Genomic DNA, 24,261 nt, shown 5'->3' with positions numbered 1-24,261 from the left:
CACGTTTTCATATGTGATGGTAACACCTCCAAGGCGGCATATAACATCCATTCCAATGATGGCTTGGACGCCAGGCACCAGGCGATCAGTGACAATTGCATGGACCCTCATCCGACGTTCAGCAATATCAATAGTTGACATAATCTTGGGTGCCGAATTTAACCCGAACCCCACTCGTGTAAGGCAGTAGGTTTTGCCTTTGTACTTGACTAACTGATATGTCCAGAGCTTCTTGGCAACATGGAGTTGCAAATAGGCAGATTTTAGATCTACCAACGTGGATGCGCCATTCATCTGCCTCCATTCCCTAATGGTCTCACTGCACACATCTACAGCGTCGGAACCCGGAAATGAACCATTAGATCGACTGATCGAAGCTTTTGCAGAGGGGCCTTTCGTCACCCTGTTCCCGCTCGCTGAGCTCCAAATAGAGGGCCAGTGCATCCCCTTCCAGAAACAGTGGTATTACTGCGGTAACCCGGGAATGAACCATTATACTTCAAGCTATTTCGGCGATGGCCAACGCAGGCTTAAGCAACATGATTAAGCCTTTTAATGGCGACGGTGATGTGGTGGCGTGGCTTACAAAAGTGGACATTGTGGCAAGGATTCAGAAGCTGGATAATGTGGCCGAAATAGCTTGAAGTATAATGGGGGGGGGGGTTCACCTCAAAAATGCCCAAACAGAAGCAGTGCTACAGCAGGATGTGGGCAGGAATCTGCCAAACCCGGGGATCGCATGCTTCGAATGCGGGGGACCATACATGAGAAGAGACTGCAGGAAGTTCTTGCTTCTAACCACACATGAGATGAGCCATTCAGTGAAAAATCCATGGATTAAGAAATATATAATAAAATTGAGACGATTAATCGAAATCGGGAATCGGAAAAATTAGAACGTTTTGAGGCAACGTAATCGGAAAAAGTTGTGTCTATTTTTCCAATGCAAAAATTCCTTTAATTGTCTTTTTCTTATTTGATTCTGAACTATTCATTGAAAATCCATGATTTTCAAAAAAACTTTAAAAATTAATTGTACTCCTTGTAAAACAATGAATTTCGTGTTATTCTACATAATTTAATTCAGAATTTCCATATATATATATATTTTTTTTTTTTTTTTATTACATTTTCACCCCAAACAAGGCAAATTGCCACTTTGGTGTAGGGGGCTACTATCAGGGGCAACAACTACTGGGGTACTATGTAGGGATTTGGGCAGCAAGGTGTCGGTTCACGTTACACTTGAACTTCTGCACGTTAGTACTGTTGGGGAAGCAGGGACCTGGAATGGAATTCCAGAGTCTAGCGGTTCTGGGGAAGAAACTATTGGAGTAAAAAGATCTTTTACATCTAGGGATCTCTACAGTGTGGGGGTGGGATTTAGCAGCCTGTCGGGTTTGTCGAGGGTGCTCACGTCGTGGGGGAACAAGTGATTGCAGTTCTTCAGAGCATTCACCACTAAAATACTTGTAGAAAAGGCAGAGGGATGCAACATTTCGTCTATGGGACAGAGGCTGAAGCTTAGATGCCAGTTCAGGGCCTATCAGGTTTGCGACTCTCTTTTGAACCTTGTCAAGGAGCGAGAGACTAGTAGCAGATGCACCAGCCCAGGTGTGGCAGCAATACTCCATACATGGGCGAATGGTGGCCTTATAGAGGTACAGGATACTTTCGGGTGTTAGTAGTTTTCTAGCACGGTAGAGAGAGCCCACCTTTCTTGCAGCGGCCCTGGCAATGCCTTCAATGTAATATAGTGTCAGTAATATATATATATATATATATATATATATATATATATATATATATATATATATATATATATATATACAAAGCAGAATGTTCTATTTTCAGTTCTTTCTTCTTACTGTCACTTTCTTCCTGAACTCGATTCGCGATACTGAGTATTTCCCTCCTTCACCCTCTTAGTGAAACGAACACGAAATCTCTTTCACCGACCGAAGCATATGAAAGAAAAATACTGCCCCCACAAAGAAAATCCGACGTTTTTTTATATCCGCAGGGGGGGGGCGCAAACTCATCCAAATGAGTACCAACCGGATTTCCTGTACTATCACGCAGGCGCAGTGTCATTTAGTGTGATAGCGTTTGGCTCGTCATACATTGTCTACAATATATATATTGTTATGCGTCTTATAGTGTCAGAAATAAATTCCAATATTAACTATATCATTCACCGAATTCGCCTGCTCTACAAAATCTCGAGGCTATCAGGTTTACTTCGGTTGTCACAACAGAAACAAAGATTTGGAGGATGAGTTATTTGAACAATCTCTAACCATACAGCTTGTTAGTCAAGTGGTCTAAACCGCGTTGGACGGTCTCCCATTTGCAGACACGGATTCGAATCTGGTGCAAGTCCTGTTTTTCACTTTAGGGTTATCTTTGTTTACTCCCAGCCCCGTCGACTAAATTAACTGTTTATTTAATATTACCTACGTAAACACAGTTTGATACATAATATACAGTCGGAAATAATGTCCAATATTAACTAAATATACAAATAAGTAATATTTATATATCACAGCAGTAACAATAACAAAAATAAAATAAAATAAATAAAAATGACAGTGAAATTTATGGAAACGTTCATGGCATAAAAATATTGGGGATAACTATGGAGAGAAGATGCTGAATGTTACATCAACTAGTTAACATGTTAGCAAGCAGGTTAGGGTTAAGGAACAGACATACATTCAAACAGGATTTGGCAAGCTATGGGATAGAAGGACGCTTACTTTTTTTCGGGTTGCGCTGAGGAATTCCTTGTGCATATCGGACCGCAAATAACGGCTATAGCTGTCACTTTTCATCAGTTTGAAGATGTGATTCTGAAAAAAAAAGGAAAAGGAAAAGAATGATTACGTATTAATGTTGTTGGGTACGGCACTTTAAAAGAACTAGATTTTCAGTAACAATTTTTAGGCGAAGACAATATCAGAAAGAGTGACAAACTGATTTTTACAAAACACAAATTAATTTTTATTGAAAGAGAATGAATTATGAAAAATAGCCGAATATATAGAACCAATCTCATGTGTGTAACGTAGTGAGGTTGTATATATTTATGAGTATATATTATCGCCTAGCGTATATATATTTATGTGTCGATATATTTGATCGTCTAGTGTATATATATATTTATGTGTCGATATATTTGATCGTTTAGTGTATATATATATTTATGTGTCGATATATTTGATCATCTACTGTATATATATTTATGTGTCAATATATTTGATCGTTTAGTGTATATATATTTATATGTCGATGTATTTGATCATCTACTGTATATATATTTATGTGTTAATATATTTGATCGTCTACTGTATATATATTTATGTGTCGATATATTTGATCACCTAGTGTACATATATTATGCGTAGATATTTTTTATCATCTAGTGTATAAATATTTGTGTCGATATATTTGATCCTCTAGTGTATATATATTTATGCGTCGATATATTTGATCGTCTACTGTATATATATTATGCGCAGATATTTTCTATCATCTAGTGTATATATATTTGTGTCGATATATTGTATCATCTACTGTATATATATTTATGTGTGATATATTTGATAATCTACTGTATATATATTTATGCGTCGATATCTTTGATCATCTAGTGTATATATATTTATGTGTCGATATATTTGATCATCTAGTGTATATATATTTATGCGGCTATATATTTGATAATCTACTGTATATTTATTTATGTGTCGGTATTTTTACCATCTAGTGTATATATATTTATCCGTCGATATTTTTTACCATCTAGTGTATATATATTTATGCGTCGATATTTTTGAACATCTAGTGTATATATATATTTATGCGTCGATATATTTGATCATCTAGTGTATATATATTTATGTGTCGATATATTTGATCATCTAGTGTATATATATTTATGCGTCGATATTTTTGAACATCTAGTGTATATATATATTTATGCGTCGATATATTTGATCATCTAGTGTATATATATTTATGTGTCGATATGTTTGATGATCTACTGTATATATATTTATGCGTCGATATATTTGATCGTCTACTGTATATATATTTATGTGTCGATATATTTGATCGTCTAGTTATGAGAGTATGAACAGAGCACATAACATAACAAAAAAAAAAACGGATAACAGTTCTTTGGGGGAAAAGGTTAACATCGACCATTGGGAAAACATGCCTGTCCATCTTTGGTCTTGTTTGACCAGAAACCGCAAAGAAGGTTCATCCCAATGAATCAACAAATCTCGGGTTGTCTTTTCAGCAACTTTTATTCCGGATGTTTCCCCATTGGAAAGCTTCAACGCTGGTCCTAAGTCTTAACTATCAACATTTTTCAACAGTCTCCCCTGCTTAGAGCTATTACAGTCCGTAAGACATCTCCCTCCGTCTGACTAATGACTGCTGACTTTCTTCTCTGACTGCCAATTCTTGGCTCATTTTTAAGTGTTTCTCAAACTATCTTGTTACGTCATTACTTCCACATGACTAAAGACACAAACCGGATGTTCCACCTTCGTCACTTATTTTGTTTATGCTAGTTAACATTCTTTCCACCAAGTTAACATTCTTGGGAACTATTTTAACATAAATAATTTTATCCTAAAAATACCTTCACCTTGATAACATTCTTTCTGTTCCTTTATTATTTGACAAATATCAATAACAATCATAATAATAATCGTTCAGCTTGAACCAACTACGTAATAATGTGAAAAGCAGACTCATCTTGATGTGAGGGGAAGTTTATTTTGTAGGGGGTAAGACTTATAGTAACTGGACAGTCTCTGTTGCTGATGGTGAGACAAAGGGATTCGTATGAAACTTTAAAAGAGCTAGCTTTTAAGTAGTAATAGCTAGCCTTTAAGCAGTAATAATTAGCTTTTAAGTAGTAATAGCTAGCCTTTAAGTAGGAATAGCTAGCTTTTAACTAGTCATAGCTAGCCTTTAAGTAGTAATAGAGGTTAATAATGACAGATAAAAGAAAAATTCAAGATTAAAACATGCATCACAGCTGCAGAAAGTCCATTCATCAATGTTACTGTGGTCTGTTAACTTCATAGTTAACGTTATTCGAAATCCCAACCTCGACAATCAGTCCGACAGAAAGTGTGCCCTTTCGATGTCCTTTTTGCTGTCAGACTGATGTAAAATGTTCTGTGTAGTCCTAGGAGGTCCACCTTGCCAGGCTTTGCCTTCCCGCTTTCAGGAGGAGCAAGTTTATCACGACTTATTTTTGCAAGGCCAGAGTTCTCCTCCTCTTGGGGTGCTGGCCCATTTTCCCACTTTCTGACCTTGTGTCTTATCCTCTAACGGTGGAAGAGTGGTAAATAATGGCAATTTGGAATGTTGCAATCTAAGAATTGTTGGAGCAATAAATAAAAACATCAGCTGATGAAGATTGTGAACAAAAATAGCTTTGGCTTAGATTGTTAGCGCCAAAACTGCTCTTCAGAATCTTTTTGAATATAATCCAATTGAATTTGTATTTAAGTCAAATATCAACACGCGTTCAGTTCTGAATGATTGGTTACCTGCATTAGAAAGGGCAAAAACCAATGATATGGTGATAATAAATTTAAATGTCCGCGAGGTAAAGCTTCATTGAGTCGAATCAAATGAACCTTGAGATATAATTCGTATTGTTTGAATTCATCGAACTACTGTTCTCATCTTGAGAGTGACTTTCACAACATTTCGGTCGACATAACCTCCGATCTTCTTCAGGTGTATCTTGTCGAACTCGGGAATTTGGACAGAATTTCAAGCGAAACCCTTTATTTACTTCAAGGGGGTAGCATTCTCTTGTTCCGTCAGCCATGACTGGATAGAGGTCCTAAGTATTTCACAAGTATATTTTTTCGGTCGCCCACACTGAAGATTGAACATTCAACCTTCAGGAGAATATCACTTTTTATAATTGATTTTTTCAAAGGAGTCTAATCTTGCAGACAGTTCTAGTACGAATTTTAGAAGCGTTAAACCTATTTTTATTTCTATTTCTCTATTCATTACTAATTTACTACTGTGGTCTGTTAACTTCATAGTTAACGTTATTTTTGCAGTGCTATAGTGCTACTGTATTTCTATTTAACTATTTATTACTAATTATTACTATATATTAACGTATATCTCTCTATATATTAATGTTTTTACTTATTACTTGCATATATTATCTATTGTTTATAATTACTGGTTCCCATATCGTATTATATTCTTTACTAAGTATACTTAGTAATTGGTTATTCCCCAGCATATGAAACGTTGCGATATCATGTAAAGACTGATGAAGGATTTGTTACAAGTGACCAAAGTCAAAACTACAAAGAATGATATGGTTATGCTAAAGTTTTGGGAAAAAAGGTCAACATTTAATGTATAAGAAATGCAGAAGAATTTTTCAGGATGCATCTATGTCGTTTGATGAAGGTGGATGAGGAATTGTCAAGTCCAAGGAATAAAGAAAATCCTTCAAATGAGATGAATGATGTGTTGAAAGAGAAAGATGACAGACAATATAATAACAATTCTTGCAATAGAAAAGAAGTGAAAGACAACGGTATAAAAAACAAGTAGAAACGAAGTTGTAAAATATAGATAGAAAAGAAATGGTTATGAGTAGAGCTAGGACAACAGCATATTCATTTCATTGCTTCGACTCTCGAATGTGTATCCATTGATATTTTATATGCTTTTATATAGAGTGATGTGGTTCTCGGTTGATTAACTGTGTCGGATATATACTCGAGAGTCAAAACAATGAAAAGAATATGCTGTTGTCATAACCCTAGTTATGAGCACACAATGAAAGTCAAGGAAAAAATATAACCATTGGCTAAATATAAAATCAGAAGCAGAGAATGAAAATCAGTTGTAGCAATTTCGATAATGTAGAGAACTTTGTCAAGTTATAGAGAGAGTGGGTTATCAGTAGGGCTATGGTAACGGCATATTCTTTTCATTCTTTTGACTCTCAAGTATATACCCGACGCAGTAAGACACAGTTAATCAACCAAGAACCACATCAGTCTATATAAAAACATATAAGATATTAACGGATATATACTCAAGAGTCAAAACAATGAAAAGAATATGCTGTTGTCATAGCCCTAGTTATCAGGAACATACAGTTTTGCTTACTTTAGAACAAGTACAAGGAGAAGGCGTGATTGATATAAAGAATAAAAAATAGAAATTTCATATGGGGCAGAAATGTATATCAATAAGGTGGGTGATAGCAGAAAAATTTATGAATGACAAAGAGATAATGAAAGCTCATCTTGTTGCATGTGATTATGAAAAAGATTCACATAGCTTCAAAACAGATTCACCAACGTGCAGCTGTGAGGTCATGTGTCTCGTATTGTTAACGACCTCGGTTATGTCTCATAGCAGATGGAGACTTGCTTTTACCTCAGTATTTCTGTAAGGAAAGATGCTGGATAGAGAGGTATTTCTTAGACCACCATCTGATGTGTGTCGAAAATCACAAGTATAGAAGCTGAAAAGATACATTTAAGGTTTGAATGATTCACTGTGTTCATAGTACAAGTGAGTTAATCATAAATTAACTCACTTGAAAGGATTGTTGAGTGTGTGGGAATTGAAATTCCCAGGCTAACTCGATTGTCACCCTTTAACTCTGGTAACCGGAGAGCAACACAGCCACGTCATTTCCTGCTTCTTATATTTCTCCCTCTTTTCTGCTGAACCCTCGACCAGTGCAGATGTGACGATATCGCACTCCTGATTGGCATGGTCACCCAACCAACTCTCCTAACTACCTATCAGCCTCAACCGCAAGTAACGTTACTCCTTTCTCAACGAACTCTTATTCTTACTATCTATATATTTATTCTTTCCTCGCATGTATATTTATGTAAATAAATCTACATTCTTTCACTAATATATATTGGTATGTTTTCGCCATCATTATGCGACCTTTTGCTTTTTAATCACTCTACCATTCAATGCATTAAACAATACTGAGAATCGGATCCCAATTACATAAACAGGACATCCTGTCCCTCTACAAGTGCATACGACATTGTTTCTTTGGCATGATGATGGCGACTTGATAGGCACTCTTCAATACATATAGATGAGTTCATATTCTGTGAAAAATGATCTATTTCAGAATGATTTGATAAGAGAATTGAAAAATTGGAAAGTACGAAAGTGGAACATTTAAATTTTAGGGATTGAATGCTAAGTAAACAGAAAATGAGATTATTATATATTATAGATCAAAATCTATATACTTCAACTGTACCCCCAAGAAATTGTATTGCAGTGAAATTCCAAAATTAATATATTGAATTTCAAGTAAAACCAATGGTATCTATTGAATTATGGTGTCACAGTATTGAACATGTTCAAACCATTACGAAAAACGATAAGGTAGATAATTAATTTTTAACGAAAATAGTTATAGAAGACAATTTGCAAAAATTTAGTTTTACAAAAAAAAAAAATACTCAGAGTTCTAATTGTAATAAAAGGAAGGCAAATATATTTTGAAAATTGAACATTTTTAACCAATTTAGCAAAACTTAATTTTCGCTAATTGTCTTCGAAAACTGTTTTCATTGATACTTAATTTTCTACCTTATCAGTTTTCGTAATTTTTGGATATTTTCATTACTGCGACATGACAATTCAGATGTACAGAAATGAAGATTATTAAGGAAAATATAATGAAGTGAGTCGAAATGAGAAAAGAGAGCTAAAGAGATCGACAGATCAAATGATGTGCATATCCACCCAAACTCGACCAGATATGTTGTTTGATGTGTGTAGAATGAGCACACAGGTGGCATATCTTTTCCTAATGGAGAATGAACAATATTGGAAAATATTGCAAAATCATCAAAAGCAAAGTTACTTTTTGATGTAAACAAATCACAAATAAAGTTATAATCAAAGACAGGTGGCATATCTTTTCCACAACCTTCAGATCTGAATATTGTTTGTTATTCATATGCAACCTATGCTAGTCTAGAGGATGGATCCTCACACGGTGGTTTTATTGACTTTGTGTAGTGACAGGATGAAGAGAATGGTTTGCAGATGCTGGTCATCAGAAAAACTTTTCCATGTAACAAAAAAGTCTATTAGCCTCACCGACTCTTCCACTTAGTGAAGCAACTGATGCTGGTATATTGATAGTCACCATGATTCAAGATATTCAAACTAACTAGATTGATTGAAGCTTTTATGAAATGCGTCGCAAATAGAGACGTTTAAGTCATCAAATCTTGTGATTGACCAATGTCTTTTAGTTGATGTGACCAGAGTGAAGGAAATGATAGATCAGAAATCGAGAACAGATCACAGATTGTCTGAAGATGGAAGGTTTTTCTGAAATTCTAAAAGACGTTGCGATGAATACTTGTCTTACTTTTTTTGCTTTATCTTTGATTTTTTAATGGAATTTTAATCTTCACAAGAAGACACCAGCAATGTTAAGTTATCTCCCTTTATATTAGATACAAGATTTCTGTTCCTTTGTGATAATTTTTTTTTTTTATCTCTCTTGCTTGTTGTTGTTGTTGGCTATTGATTGAGAAAACAAAAATGACGGTTTGGACAAACAAACGTGTTCCTAGGGTTAAATTTATGCAATAAGTAAACTAACACATATAACACTTTTAGACACCCACACATGCAGATCTTCTGCCCATTCTAAGTGCTCAATATATCCATGTTCTTAGCTATGTATTGCTTAGATAATAAATGCATGTATTTCACTCGGTGCATTTGCAGGTGTCCATACAAGTGTCTGTGCATCAATCAGTCGGCTGTCATTCTTTCGGTAAAGTATTATAATTGGTGTCCGAGAGATGGATATTCACCATTTTCAGACACTTGTCAGGAAATTAAAGGCACTTAAATAGTCATGAAGCAAAAGGACATTTCATTTATTAATAATTTGCCTACGTCAAATGTTTGACATCAGATTTCCATAGAACAGGAGAATACACAAACTATTCCACTGGAATAGTTAAGAAGATAAAGATGCGCAATGATGAAGTAAATATTTCCCCATGTGTCCTTTCTATTAGTCTTTACTCTGTTTACTTCTTGGAACGTTTGGTGGGGGGGGGGAGGGCTTGCTACTGAGGATGAAATCTGATCTTGATTCTCGATCATGTCCTCGCGCAAGAGGACCAAAGAACATTTTCTGAGATTTGGGAATCTAACCACTTTTGCGCCAAAGGAAATGACTAGCTAGAAACCAGTAGGAAAAACAATAACTTTAGTCTGAAGATTTGCGCAATAAATTTCTACAAATTGCAATTTTTTGTGAGCATCTATATGTTCCCACATGAAACCATTTCAAAGAAGGAATTAAAGTCTTATATTGTTAGTTTCCCAGATAACGCCGGAAACCTAATCGTAGGTGATTGTGAAGAGAAAAATGTTTGTATGGCAAAATAAAAAAGTTATCGAAACGAATTAGTTATTTTAGAGAGATAAAATATTAATATAACTGGAATTTTAAACAAACAGTAATTTTAACTAAAATAATAACAAATGGATTATGTGATAAAGATCAGGCGATTTAATTCTTTGAATTCTTTTAATTCTTTAGTGCTGCGTTATAAAGATAGAAACAACGATAGTTTATATATATATATATATATATATATATATATATATATATATATATATATACGTACTCGTAGAGGTAGTGAGGGGACAGAGTTAGCGACAGCTAACCATTCAACATAGGGTGAAGTGGAGGGTCGGTGGGGTGATCTTTAAGTGGACCGCCCCTGGTGACGTTTACTCTAGCTACGCTACCGAGATGAAGTCAGAGGTTGGTCTCGTTGGAGAGCAAACACAACGCGATATGTAGAGACAAGGAGAAACGTGCAACTCCAAAAGACAACGGAGCGTCAAGAAATAACGTTGCTTAGATATCACCCGAGTGTCAACTGTCGATTGTCGTTCCTCAGGAAACCTTGAAGCTTACACACCATCAGTTAAGATCTACTGACGAAAGAAAGGTGTTCCCTTACCTCTTTTAGACCTGATGTAACCCCCCACCCCACCCCGAAAGACGTTATACGTCTCTTGTTTATTCATCGTGTAACGAACTGTTTCTGTGTCTTATTGTCCGGTTTGTTGAACCGTTGTTAAACTGTATATGTACGCTACACACCGTTATGAATATATGTATAAATGTATATATAATTTGAAAATATATATACATATATGTATATATGTATATATCTGTACGTTACACACAGTTATGAATATATGTATATATCTGTACGTTACACACCATATGAATATATGTATAAATGTATATATAATTTGAAAATATATATACATATGTGTATATATCTGTACGTTACCCACCGTTATGAATATATGTATATATGTATATATAATTTGAAAATATATATATATATATATATATATATATATATATGTATGTATGTACGTTACACACCGTGCACGTACACTAGACATCATTACACTTATCGACAATTATGCATTCAATATTCTAGAGACGATACGGACGGTGATACACACATGACCACAAGACGATCACAAACACGTTATGCCTACATCATGTTATATGTTCACATTAAAAAAAACACTGCTCGAGAATTAAATAGACAACATTATATAGACCAGATATATAGCAGATTGTTATTTAGTGCGGTAAATACATACATTCATTACAAAAACGTTATATCTGACTATATAACAAAAGAAGTTGCGATTTTATGCCGATTTTTTTTTTTAATTGGTTTTGATGAAGATTCTTAACTTTTGCACTTTTAGTGATTTTCTCGGCATTTGAGCTAAGACTGCCGTGAAATATCTGTTATACACCTGGCTGGAAAAGGAGAGATTCTTCTTGTCTTGATTTTGATCTTTGTCACCTCCAGCATCTTTTTGGGAAGCTGGATATCCGCCACATAAAACATGATGTTTTGTCGGTAAATGATGAGATTATCATCTTAAAGATAATGCAATAAAAATTGTGTATATGCGGTAGAAATGGTTTTGTTTCTTTTAAAATGATTATATGATGAGTAATTTCCAGTCAAAATCTATTTAGTATTAGGCGTAAAAGCCGGGGAAAAAAACATATTTGAAATGATTAAATATGCAAATATAATTAAAGGTTTACCAAGATGGCGCCATACTTGCACCGGAAGTTGATTATCAGTATTATTAGTAGAGTATACCGCTCACGATTTAAAAAATGTTAAAACGTGTTTTTATTTTTCTATAACTACGTATTACTAAATTGATTTTAACTCCAAAACTTTCATCATGTCATAAAATGTATTGAACTAAAAGAAAACAATATTTTTCAGAAGTGCTGAATATGTAGAGTTTTATAAGTCAGATCATATAACTATTAGAAAAAGCCAACACAGATTAATTTACGTTTCAACGATATTAATATTCAAGACTATGTATATTATCGTCTATACACTCTTTTTTAATCGATTAAAAAAATAACTATTAAAGACGGCGATCTCCTCATTTACCCTCTGTCTCACTTTGCCCTCGAGAGGAGGCGCGTAAATAGAGACAAATTCTACTTTTTCCTGGTCTATAGGTTTCAATCGTAAAAAAAGTATTGACTCCATTAGCCTTTAGACGTGATTCTCATCTTTATTTCTTCTCTTTTCTACTATTTTTCTATCTTTTTAATACTATAAAAAGAGCTCTACCACAAGGGGAGATAACTTTAGCAAAAATAAATAAATGCTTGTTAAAACAGTTGTTGGTGTTGTTAGATATTTATTTACTTACCTGTGCTTCATCAAAACAATAACGGTCTGGATTGTTCTCTATCCTACGCCGTACTAATTCAGCAATTGTACTATCCACATTCACGGGGTTATGACAACCTGGTGCCAGGAATTCCCTGTAGATAAAAACAATATGCATATATAAATTTGTAATTCATAATTTTCAGATTTTTTTTTTTCATTTTGGTTATTTGATGTCACAAAGTTTTAGACATTTTCCTTCAGACAAATATATGAAATATTCTTCTGAAATATTGGTGAAATTTGGAAATAAAAATATATACATTTCTTATTGAGAGAGAGAAAATACAATATTGAGATCCTCAGAATATTCAATGATCTCTCTGATGACATCCTTGGTTTATTGAAAAGGCATATTTTGGGAAATTCCTAAAATATTAAAAAAAATAACTTCTAAACTTATATTGTAACAATAGTTAGCCGTAGTTAAAAACGAAACTTTCCACACAAGCTTAGATGAAGTAGAAAAACGAAACATTCCTTTAGGAGTAAACTAACCTAGGTGCCCGGCGTTGCTCGGGTGTTTGGAGATGTGTTGAGCAAAAAAAAAAAAAAAGTGGTAGTAGACAGGCAGGCTCGAACCCGTACCGCGAAGGAGGAAAAGAACGTGAAAAAAATAACGTGATGTCTTTGCTGTTGCGCCCATCGCCAAACCGGAAGTGAAGTAGGTTTAAATTAAGGCTAGTCAATCGAAAAGAGGCGATGACTTTTGAAAATATCGGCGAAAAAAGCGACCCCTCCCTGTATAAAAGTACCCAGTTGAGAATGAAAGAATTAATGCTTTTGGACATTTTTTCGATATTTATCGTCCGAAGGGTAGAGCTTCAAAATGATACCGATATCGTGAAATTACGTCGCCTCTATCAAAGGTTTTGGATATACATATATACATATATTTAAACAGACAGGTGAGATTTATATTATAGATTAGCGGGGGGAGGGTACCCGGCGTTGCCCGAGTGTTTGGAGGGGGTGGGGGTGTTAATGAAAACCTAAGAATAATCGAAGTAAAAAAAGAAAACAGAAAGCGGGGGTACCCGGGCGGTGGGGGGAGGGTAATCAAAACATCGAAAAAAACACAAAAAAAAACTAACGTAAGGCAAACGAATGATGTTAAATATAAAAATCGAAAAAACAAAAGAGAAAACAGAAAAACGAAGTTAAAACTAACCTTCCCCCCAAAAAAAATGTGAAAATGGCTTAAATAAGCCTGTTTCGATATTAAAATTTAAAAAATCGGTAGGTACCCGGGTGTTTTTGGGTGTGTGGTCGGGGTTGGGGGTGTTAATGAAAACCTAAGAATAAGCGAAGTAAAAAAAAATAAACAGAAAAACGAACGTTACGTGAAAATAGCTGAAATAACACTGGTTCAATATTTAAATTTAAAAAATAAAAAAAAAAAAAGACATCTCACACCACGATTCAAACTCAAAACGTTTAGATAACGAACCACCGCGCTAACCAACTGAGCTAACGCGACGTACATGAAATTTAGTCAGTTTTTCAACTATTTAAAGTAAATCAGGTCATGACGTCATCTGACGCATGTGTAGAACCGGTCGTCGTCAAGAGAGTACCGTTTTTGTTGACCTCACCCCCCCCCCCCCCGTCGAAAATTGTCGACTTCAGGGTGAAAAACAATGAACGTTTTTGGCCAATTTAAAGGATGGAGCTTCAATATGATACCGAGTTTGTGAATTTTCGTCGTGTCTGTTGAAAGTTTTTAGCGGACACACAAACACACATACAAACGTACAAACATACATACATACACACATTTTCGCTTTTATATTTATAGATAAGAATTAGAGCAACAGGTTACAAATTTTGCATCACAGGCAAAAGATTTTCATTGATATATAGCAACATTTTCTCTTATTTTGTAGGCTTCTTGTTCGTGATGTCAGATCCTAACACATAACCTCACTTCTAACCTTTAACTTTATTGTGGTCCTGGTCAGGCATCATAATATTAAGGTGAAAGTGTCTTGGTGTTCACTACGAGCGGTTAAACTGCGAGTGTGCTCTCCGCTCGACAGTAGAAATGTCTGGCTTTCATAGAGCCAGGCGAATCCATATTATCACGAATATAGGGGTGTTAGCTACCCCAGAACAAACTTCTAACATAAATTTCCGCTTTTCTGCTAAACCTGACACACACAAAACCAAATATTACTATAATAATTAGGATCTACAATTTCAACATAACAAGAAACAATTTTGTAAAAATGTAACGACCGTTTTAAAGCTGAGAATAGTTTTCGACATGATATTAGATGATGCAGAATAGTGACTGAAAATGAAATAAAAAAGTTAATAAGATAAATATGAACACATTTTACTAACTGCTTAGTCAAGGCATTGTTTGGCAAGCCACAATATTTATCAACAGAAACCTAAATAATAATTTAAAAAAACATGTAGACATAATCGTTTCAGATTTGAAAACTATGAAATTGCAATCAACAACAAAGTAGGCCGTTTGCACGATTACTTGGAGCTCAAAAGAAGTGGATGCTCACACATAATCGAGTTGGAAATAATACAATGGATCAATACATGTATACAGAAGATCTGTGTAGAATATGTTTAAATGAAAAGCTTTAATTCTTTTTTATTTTAAAGATTCCCAAAAACGTAGTAAACTGTAGAAGCAAAATAGCAATAAACTGTAGAAATAGAATAAACATTACTCTAGAACATTATATACATGACAAATACAAGAGTAAAATAAATAATACACGAAACGACATTCATATCTAAAACACTCTATGAAAACCCCCAATACTAATGATTACTACAATACTATCTCATTGATTACTGTACACGCAATAATCCTTATCCCTGAGTGGCCTTCGGGCCTTGATAAGTGGTGACCTCCATGTAAAAAAAAAAAGCAGAAATGAGTAACAAGATCAATAGAAAATAAATTGATCCAATCATGTGCAACGTGTTACCAATATTCTAATATTCTAATTTTTCACTTTTGATATCTTTTCACTTTTCTGCATCATCTAATATTTTTTGGAAAACTATTTATTCTCAGCTTTCGTTATATTTTACAAAATTGTTTCCAGTTTTTTAGAAATTGTAGATCCTTCGAATTAACTATCAGCAAAATCTCAAATCTTCACTGTTGATGCGAACATGTCTTCATAGTGAAAATACAAGAAGATATTAATCGCAACAACAGAACTTTTATACTTAAATGTATACAAGAAAAAATTATACCAAAAAGTAATACTATTTCCATTATTTTCATCATTCATATATATATACATACACGCATATATACATATATACACATACACATATATTTACACACAGATATATACATACACACATATATACACAGACATATATCTACATATATATGCATACACACACACATATATATATTATACATGATGATGGCAGCGAATTCGTTTTCAAACATTGCCATTACTTGATATAGCACAAAAAAAAAATATACAGAAACACGAAAACAAATCAGTGATGGGCCGCACGAAGGTGCCTTTTAAGCCCTGCCAAACTCTGGCATTCTTTGGCACACACTGTGCAGACATGTGCGCTACTAGCAGCACGTTTTTGATGGTCACTTCAATGTATAATCAAATGCTGCTTCAAACCACCAGCTGTTTTGTACGTCCGCCCACAGTTGACACGGATTAGATCTGGAAACACAAGACTGCTTTGTGACCCACGGCGCTGATGAGTAGTCTGGTGGCTCATCATCCCAGCTCTTCTCAGATATAATCTTCCGCACACCTTACACTCTAGACCAATTTGGCGTCCCCGCCTATCCACTGCTCCTTTCACCCTCCCTTTCTGGATATCACATTTCAGCCGCTCATACTGGATTCGATCTGCCTTAAACTTGCCCACACCTCCACGCAAGATCCTTCTCCCTCCATTCGCCATGATCCAAAGCAAGACTCTCCCAGGTTCTTTCATCTATCTCACATTTTTTTAAGGTGGACCTCAAACAATCTTTGAATCTCATTTTAGGCTTTTGAGCCAGATGTCTTCCCTCGGCGAGCTCGCCATAAAGGAGTTGTTTGGGAAATCGACTAACATCCTCACCACATGTCCACTCCATCTCAGTCTATGTTTGGTAATGCGAGCTTCAATGCTTAGATATTGGGTCCGTCCAAGCACCTTCACATCACTGACATACATTTGGCAACCCACACCTAAGATTCGTCGTAGGCACATCTGAAACCGCTCGAGACGTCTTAAATGCTTCCTGTATGTTGTCCAAGTTTCACAGGCATAGAGAAGAGCAGACACAATGCATGCGGTATAAACCTTCATGTTTGTTGGCAGTGAGATCCCATGACAGCTCCACAAACGCCTGTCCAACTTTCCAAAGGCATCACTTGCCCTGCTGATCCGTAACCATACTTCATCATCCAGGGTGCCGGACATACTCAGTGTGCTACCCAAGTATACAAACTTAGTGACAACCGCTATCCTTGACCCACAGATATAAACTGATGGCTCATAGTATGGCATGCCTGGAGCCGGCTGATACATTAAGACAGTTTTTTTTCAGATTGATAATCAGGCCCAATGCGCTGCAGGCAACTGCAAAGGCATCCACAAGATACTGCATATCAGCCACCATATGAGCCACCAGCTCACAGTCATCCGCATAGAGCAAGTCACGGATCATGTTGGTGAGTACCTTTGTACTTGCATTGAAGCGCCTAATGTTGAACCCCTCCCCCAGTAGTTTGGTAACGAATATAAACACCATTAGAGCAACCCCCAAATGCCATCTGAAAGACCATGGTGAAATATAACGCAAGAGTGTGGGTGCTGGAATGTCTCCCTGCTTAACACCATTTTCTACTGAGATAGGATCAGCCAGCTTTCCCCCAACGTTGATCACAGTCTTCATATCATCGTGGAAGAGCTTTAAGATGATTACAAACTTGTCAGGACAGCCAAGCTTTTTCAGAATCTCCCACAAAGCATCCCTATTGACTGTATCAAAGGCCTTGGTTAAATCGATGAACACCTGATACAGACCCTTTTGCTGTTCTATACATTTCTTCTGTAGTTGCCTGGCTGTAAAAATCATATCCACTGTCCCTCAACATCTTCTGAAACCACACTGCGACTCAGGCAAAACATCGTCAGCAATGTGCTCCAGCATTCTATCTAGCATGATCTTACAGAGCACCTTACCGACTACTGACAGCAAAGAGATGCCTCTATAGTTTCCACATTCATCTCTGGTACCCTTCCCCTTATATAGCATCATCATCAATGCATCCTGTTAATCCTGTGGAACACACTCATCCCGCAAGCAGTCTGCAACAAGTCCACTAAGCGTTGCATCATCTTGGGCCCAGAACATTTAAAGATCCCTGCATGCAAACGATTCAGGTCAGGAGACTTTCCATTGTTCAGCTTAGGGACAGCTGCTTCAACCTCTTGGAGAGAAGGAACCTCTGCCAAGATATCCTTGACTGGATTTCTAGGAATCGACCTAACAAACTCCTGATCAACAACGTAAGAAAGCCTGTTCAGGAGGTCATCAAAATGCTCCCTCCATCTATGAAGAATGTCCATAGCGTCTCGAAGAAGATCCCCACCATCCCTCAAGCGCAAAGGAGTGATAGGTGATCTGGATGGTCCGTAAACTGCACGCAGTAGGCTGTATAAGACCTTGGTGTTGCTCGAATACATATATATACATACACACACAGATATATACTAGCATGGATACCCAGCGTTGTCGGGGTCGACATGAAGTCCGCCCCCCCCCACAAGAAGTACGGGACAAACTCTCCATCAGATATTTCGGCAGAAGGAACATGAAGAGAAGCTATTCTATGGATATTGAGCACCTTTTTATGACTATATATCAGTTTACGCAAATTTCTTTAATGCTGCCTCAGTCTAGAAAGATTTGTCTTTACGGTCCGTTGCAACGAAAACAAACTGTAAATAATTCAGTTTCAAAAATACCAAAGTAGAATTTGTGTTAACCGAAATACACGTTTTTATGTTATAAGAATGAAGAGTTATGACTTATTGTGTTTTTAAAAGAAGAAAAAAAAAGTTTTTAACGGGGTGGGGTAGGGTATATTTCTGCCATTTTAAAGCTATGAAGGCCAAAAAAAAAAAAACTGTTTTGCTCATTAGCTTTGTTTTTTTTACTGAAACTGGTTCTCCCAAACCTCATCTTTTTAATCAATTTTTGAACAAAAAGAAAAATCACCACACTATTTTCACACATTTCCATTAAAAAAAAAAATTCCTGGATACTTTTCCATTTTCTATTAAAGCTCTGTGAGCAAGATTAAAGACATTGGTGGGCCGTGGTTTGAAGAGCCCTGGCCTAGTTGGATGGGTATTTAGCTAGTGTATACTTACTTGTATATGTCTAAAACTCTGGTGTGTACTTCTCGTAAAGGTAAACCTTTAAGATCTTTACAGGCTAACCAAAATCTGAAAGAAAAAAACAAAGGAATAGGATATTAGACTCAACATTATATCAACTTTGTCTAAATAAATCCAACAATTCTTTATATATATATATATATATATATATATATATATATATATATATATATATATATATATATATATATCATTAAATAAAATAGACTTTTTTTGTCTATTAATTCTATTTTTGATCCTTCCCAACTTCCCAATAATGGTCTTTTCTTCTGGCAGGGACTGGCTGATGTAATCGCCATATTTATCGTAAGTCTGAGTACTTTCTAATCCTTCTTGATTCATCTTCAGGGATAAACTAAGCTAACTGGTTTTGAACAACTTATATATTTTTTATAACGTGTATATACAGATTACACACCTACACCTACTCCACATATAAAAATATTCTATAAATATCAAATGCATTATGATTATATAATAGATGAAAAATTATTTAAAAATATTAATAAAAATGTGCAACCTATAGACCCAAACAAAAAATAAAATCAATGATTTACTATAAATTTAAGACCTCTAACCTAATTATAATTATTAAATTGGTGCAAAAATAATGACATTATTTTTGCACCAACTTAATAATAACTTCTCCCTCTTGACTAAGTTGCTTGATAGGACTAAGTTCATGAATTCAAATTCCCTTTGGGAGACTGTATCTCCGACAATAAAGGTGAAAATATATACATAGGTTTGACTACTACCACTTTGTTGAGGAGGTTAACGATGCATCGCTCTGAAAGCAGTGCTATATTTAGCCACTTGATTAATCTACATTCCCGTCCCTTGTCTTAATTCAGGAAGATTTTTGTTGACAACACATCCTATACTTAAACAGATTAATAATAAACAAAAACTTGAAATACCAGAGGCATTATTAATAAAAATTAAAAAAAACTACTATTAATTAAAAAAACTTTACCAACAGTAGTAATAACCTGAAATATTTGTAACCTTATTAAAATAAAGTAAACAAATGAAAAAAATATTTTATTTAATGAAATATGCCTAAGAGAAAAAATGTGGTCTAAATATACAAATACGATTCCAATATTTTTACCAATACCGATTCCATTAAAAGTTCTGATTTTTCCAAGTGCCGATTTTAATTAATCGTCCCAACACTAATATATATATATATATATATATATATATATATATATATATATATATATTTTATTTTTTATTACTGTATATTTCTGTTAAGTTACATTATTGTTTCAGCTACCCGGCCGTTTTTTTGGCCGTCTGTAGCTTCCTCAGACTTTTACAGAAATGTTCGTTATGATGGGATGAAAGAGTGAATGATGTCAGGGGAGGGGGTGCGAGAAGAGCGGAAAAAAGAGGAAGGGAACAAGGGGGAAAGGTGGGAGGGGGTGATTGGTATGTCGGTAATGTTTTAGTTTTGGAGTTTAAGGACCCTAGGTGGTTGTGGGTGGTGTAACTTAACAGAAAGATACGGTAATAAAAAATAAATTGTGTAAATTTATCAGTATTTACTTCAACAGTGCTCAATACATAGGTAGAGCCAGGTAGTAAGTTATGAAAGTCATTTTTTTATTACTTTTTAAATTATTACTATTGCGTCCAATATAATATAATAATTACGAAATATGCATTCATTAAAATATCATATTTAAGTGTATTTTACGACCGGGAGATATTAGGCGGCCTGCAAATATATATATATATATATATATATATATATATATATATATATATATATATATATATATATATATATGGTGTCCCAATAAAATGTATACCCTCTTTAAATGTCCATAACTCCAACATTTACTATAATTTTTTTTTTCATATGTAAATAATGGCTGAAGCAAGACTTTAAGAAAAAAAGTCTAAATTGCTAATGGAAGACTGTGAACATAACTGAAGTGCAAAAACGTTTTAGATGCACCAACAATGTTTACAATTACTCGTTTTCAAGGTAAGTTTTAGTAAGAAGGAACAGTTAAAAATGTCCCTAATCTGGAAAAACACGATCATCAGCCAGCGTCACAAAAGCAAGAGGAGTCTTTGAGAGATTTCATCAATCGTCCAGAAAATCTGGTCAGCAATCAGCCCAAGAGACAGGAGTTCCAAAAATTTGGATTCAACCAGCGAGCATTGTCAGCTATGTATGGATCACAGTGGTCTCCAAATTGAACACTTTTGATAATTGGATGGTTTCTATATTTTTTCAGTGTTTTAAATTATTTTTTTATGATCATTTAAAGAGTGTATATATATATATATATATATATATATATATATATATATATATATATATATATATATATCTGGCTGAAACTACCGTCAATAATTTTCCCCACTCTCTATCTGTGCCTAAATCCAAACGTAGATTCCATGAGCAAAGCTTCTTTCTTAGAACTGCACGCCAGTGGAACTCTCTGCCTGTTTCCCACCTGACTACAACTTGGATGGCTTCAAGTCCAACATAAACAAACTCCTGACAAACCGCCCCCTTAAGTAAGACACTCTATCAAACTTCCAATACTAATGATTACTACAATACTATCTCATTGATTACTGTACACGCAATAACCCTTATCCCTGAGTCGCCTTCGGGCTTTGATAGGTGGTGACTCCCATGTAAAAAAGAAAAAGAAAATTTCATTGTGACACCCTGCGAGCCAGTATCCACTATTCGACTGTATATGGATTACTGTTGCAACATCAAGGAAGTAAGGAAGAATGTCTAACTTAATAGATCCCACACTGTCTACCAAGCTCCTGGCCCTGTCTTATTACCCTGTGCTTGTTTTATGAGTACTTCCACAGAATGTGTTCTGAAATACTAACAGTATTTCTGCCCCCTCAGCTAAAATACTATCCAACTAATCCAGATAGCAGCAACATCTCACTCCTTTGTTGTAGATGTCCCCAAATGCTAGAAAACTTATGTGTTAATATATTTTTACCAGTTTATCTGCAGTCAGTATTTTAAGTGACTCACATACGATAATGTGCCTTATAGTTTAATATGTTTTCTTTTACCGAATCTGTTCTGGCATTGTGCCATCTTTCCATTGGGCAATGCCGGTATATGGGCCCTGCTAGTTACTTATAAAAACGACTTGTATAATTTTTTTATTTGGTAATATTTTAGGTAATTCCACTAAAACTAAATATACTGCTGAGATAATCCCTTTCACTCCACTCACTCTGGGTTGAATAAATGCATTTTGATTTTAGATTTAGTGCACTGAATCCATTCTGTTGAATTTATACAAATGTCAGTTTATGCTTCTTTAAACATTCCTTATTTTAATTAAGTTTTAATCAAAAACAAATGCGGCGAATTCTTGAAGTAGCCTTTTTCTTTTACAAACGGCTTATTATGTTGAGAACTTGCCATAAAACTGAAGATAGAGCAGAGATAGACAAGCAACATCTTTTCTGTAGAAAAAAAGAATGTAAGGAGAAAAAGGTGTTTTATTTTACAACATATCAACTGGTTGTAGTATATCATCATTTTGTAGCGACTTCATCTATATAATATTCTACCTGTTTCTTCCTTAGTCCGTACGTTACGCTTTCAAAAAGGCTAAATACGATTTTTGAAGGAAAAACTACTTTAAAAAAAAGGCCAAATTTATGAAATTTGGTTTGAAAAAGCCAATCTGACAACCCTGGACTCGTAGTAAGTGAAGAAAGAAATCAGCGATGTATTACATATAAAAGGGAACATTCAAAAGAAACAGAACCCCCCAAAATAACATTGTCTGCCAAGAGCTGCTAGACTAACCCTTGCTTCTCCTAATTTGTGCCTCAGTCCTCGTTTAGAATGAGTGATTTTTCTGACAAAAGGGGAAAAAGCTGTATTCTATGTTGGCATATTTGTGCATGTGTAGTCGTCTGAAATGTCGGAAATTTTCTGTTTCTATATCTATCCTTGTAAACATGTCACCTATAGGGGTGCTGGAGGTAAACGTTTTACTGGGCTGGCGTTACGCCTGATAGTCAGGGACCTAAACTTTGGATTAACTACTATGGAAGCCATCCTATCAGCAAGGTGCAAAGTACTAGAGCTGCTGTATTGGATGAATGGATTCTGGACCATGCAGTAGCTTCTGGTGAGGCTTCTCGATGCCATATAAGTGGGTACTTATTATGGTTTTACCGTACAAAAAAGTAGTGGTGGATGTCCTTTTCTCTTCCCTGAAGCCTCACAGAAAAGACGTTGCAAGCCTGTCTCTGCTTTATCATTATTTTCTTGGTAAGTGGTAGTCTGAGTTCCAAACTATGGATCCCTCCTTGCCTGACTTTCATGAAGAATACTCGTCTAGCTATAACCACTATAAATAATTTCCCCCACTCTTTATCTGTACGTAAACCAAAATGTAGATTCCATGAACAAAGTTTCTTTCTTAGAACTGCATGCCTGTCGATCTCTCTTCAGTTTCCTTGCTTTCTAACTGACTGTAATATGGTCGTCTTCAAGTCCAACGTAAACAAATTCTTGATGAGCCGTCCCCTTAAGTAATCCAATTTACCAAATTTCTACTACTAACGATTACTACGATATTGCTTCATTAACCCTTATTCTCGAGTGGCCTCCACGCCTTGATAAGTAGTGACTCGTTTATGAAAAAAATTATTAATTTATCTCATTTGGGTCAGTTCTACATTTAAAATATAATGCGTGCGATTTTCATAGAAATATAATAAACTCATATTTATTGCAAGTTATTGATTTTTCTGTGCCCCCACCCAATAATTTTCTGCACTAGCCAGCAAAATTTAAACTATATCAAAACATATTTGTTGATTAAATATATTTCTCATTCCAAGGAATTTCTGTGGGCCTTGCTAGTAAACAATGACATACACCGTATCTAACAAAATGGTTTTCGATCCTGATCTGAAATGATGACCTATACCAGATCTGTTGCCAACGTATCTAACAAAATAGTTTTTGATCCTG

The 24,261-nt window shown here is 35.2% G+C and overlaps 1 protein-coding gene across 7 annotated transcripts in view; it reads right to left on the bottom strand.

The window, feature by feature from the left end:
- The window catches only part of LOC145294057 (regulator of G-protein signaling 7-like), a 728,168-nt gene that overhangs the window by 170,537 nt on the left and 533,370 nt on the right, over positions 1 to 24,261 (bottom strand). For all 7 annotated transcript variants that reach the window (XM_080141049.1, XM_080141054.1, XM_080141050.1 and 4 more), the window contains 3 exons: positions 19,236 to 19,310; positions 12,829 to 12,943; positions 2,760 to 2,852 (listed from right to left, as the gene is read on the bottom strand). In XM_080141049.1, coding sequence (XP_079997175.1) covers positions 2,760 to 2,852; positions 12,829 to 12,943; positions 19,236 to 19,310 — 283 coding nt within the window. The remainder of the gene's footprint in view (positions 1 to 2,759; positions 2,853 to 12,828; positions 12,944 to 19,235; positions 19,311 to 24,261) is intronic.

Source organism: Euprymna scolopes, chromosome 15 (genome assembly GCF_053919585.1).
Source record: "Euprymna scolopes isolate OS-2025 chromosome 15, ASM5391958v1, whole genome shotgun sequence".
NCBI lineage: Eukaryota > Metazoa > Mollusca > Cephalopoda > Sepiida > Sepiolidae > Euprymna > Euprymna scolopes.
Note: the sequence above shows the minus strand (reverse complement) of the source record. Positions and strands in the feature narration are given on the sequence as shown.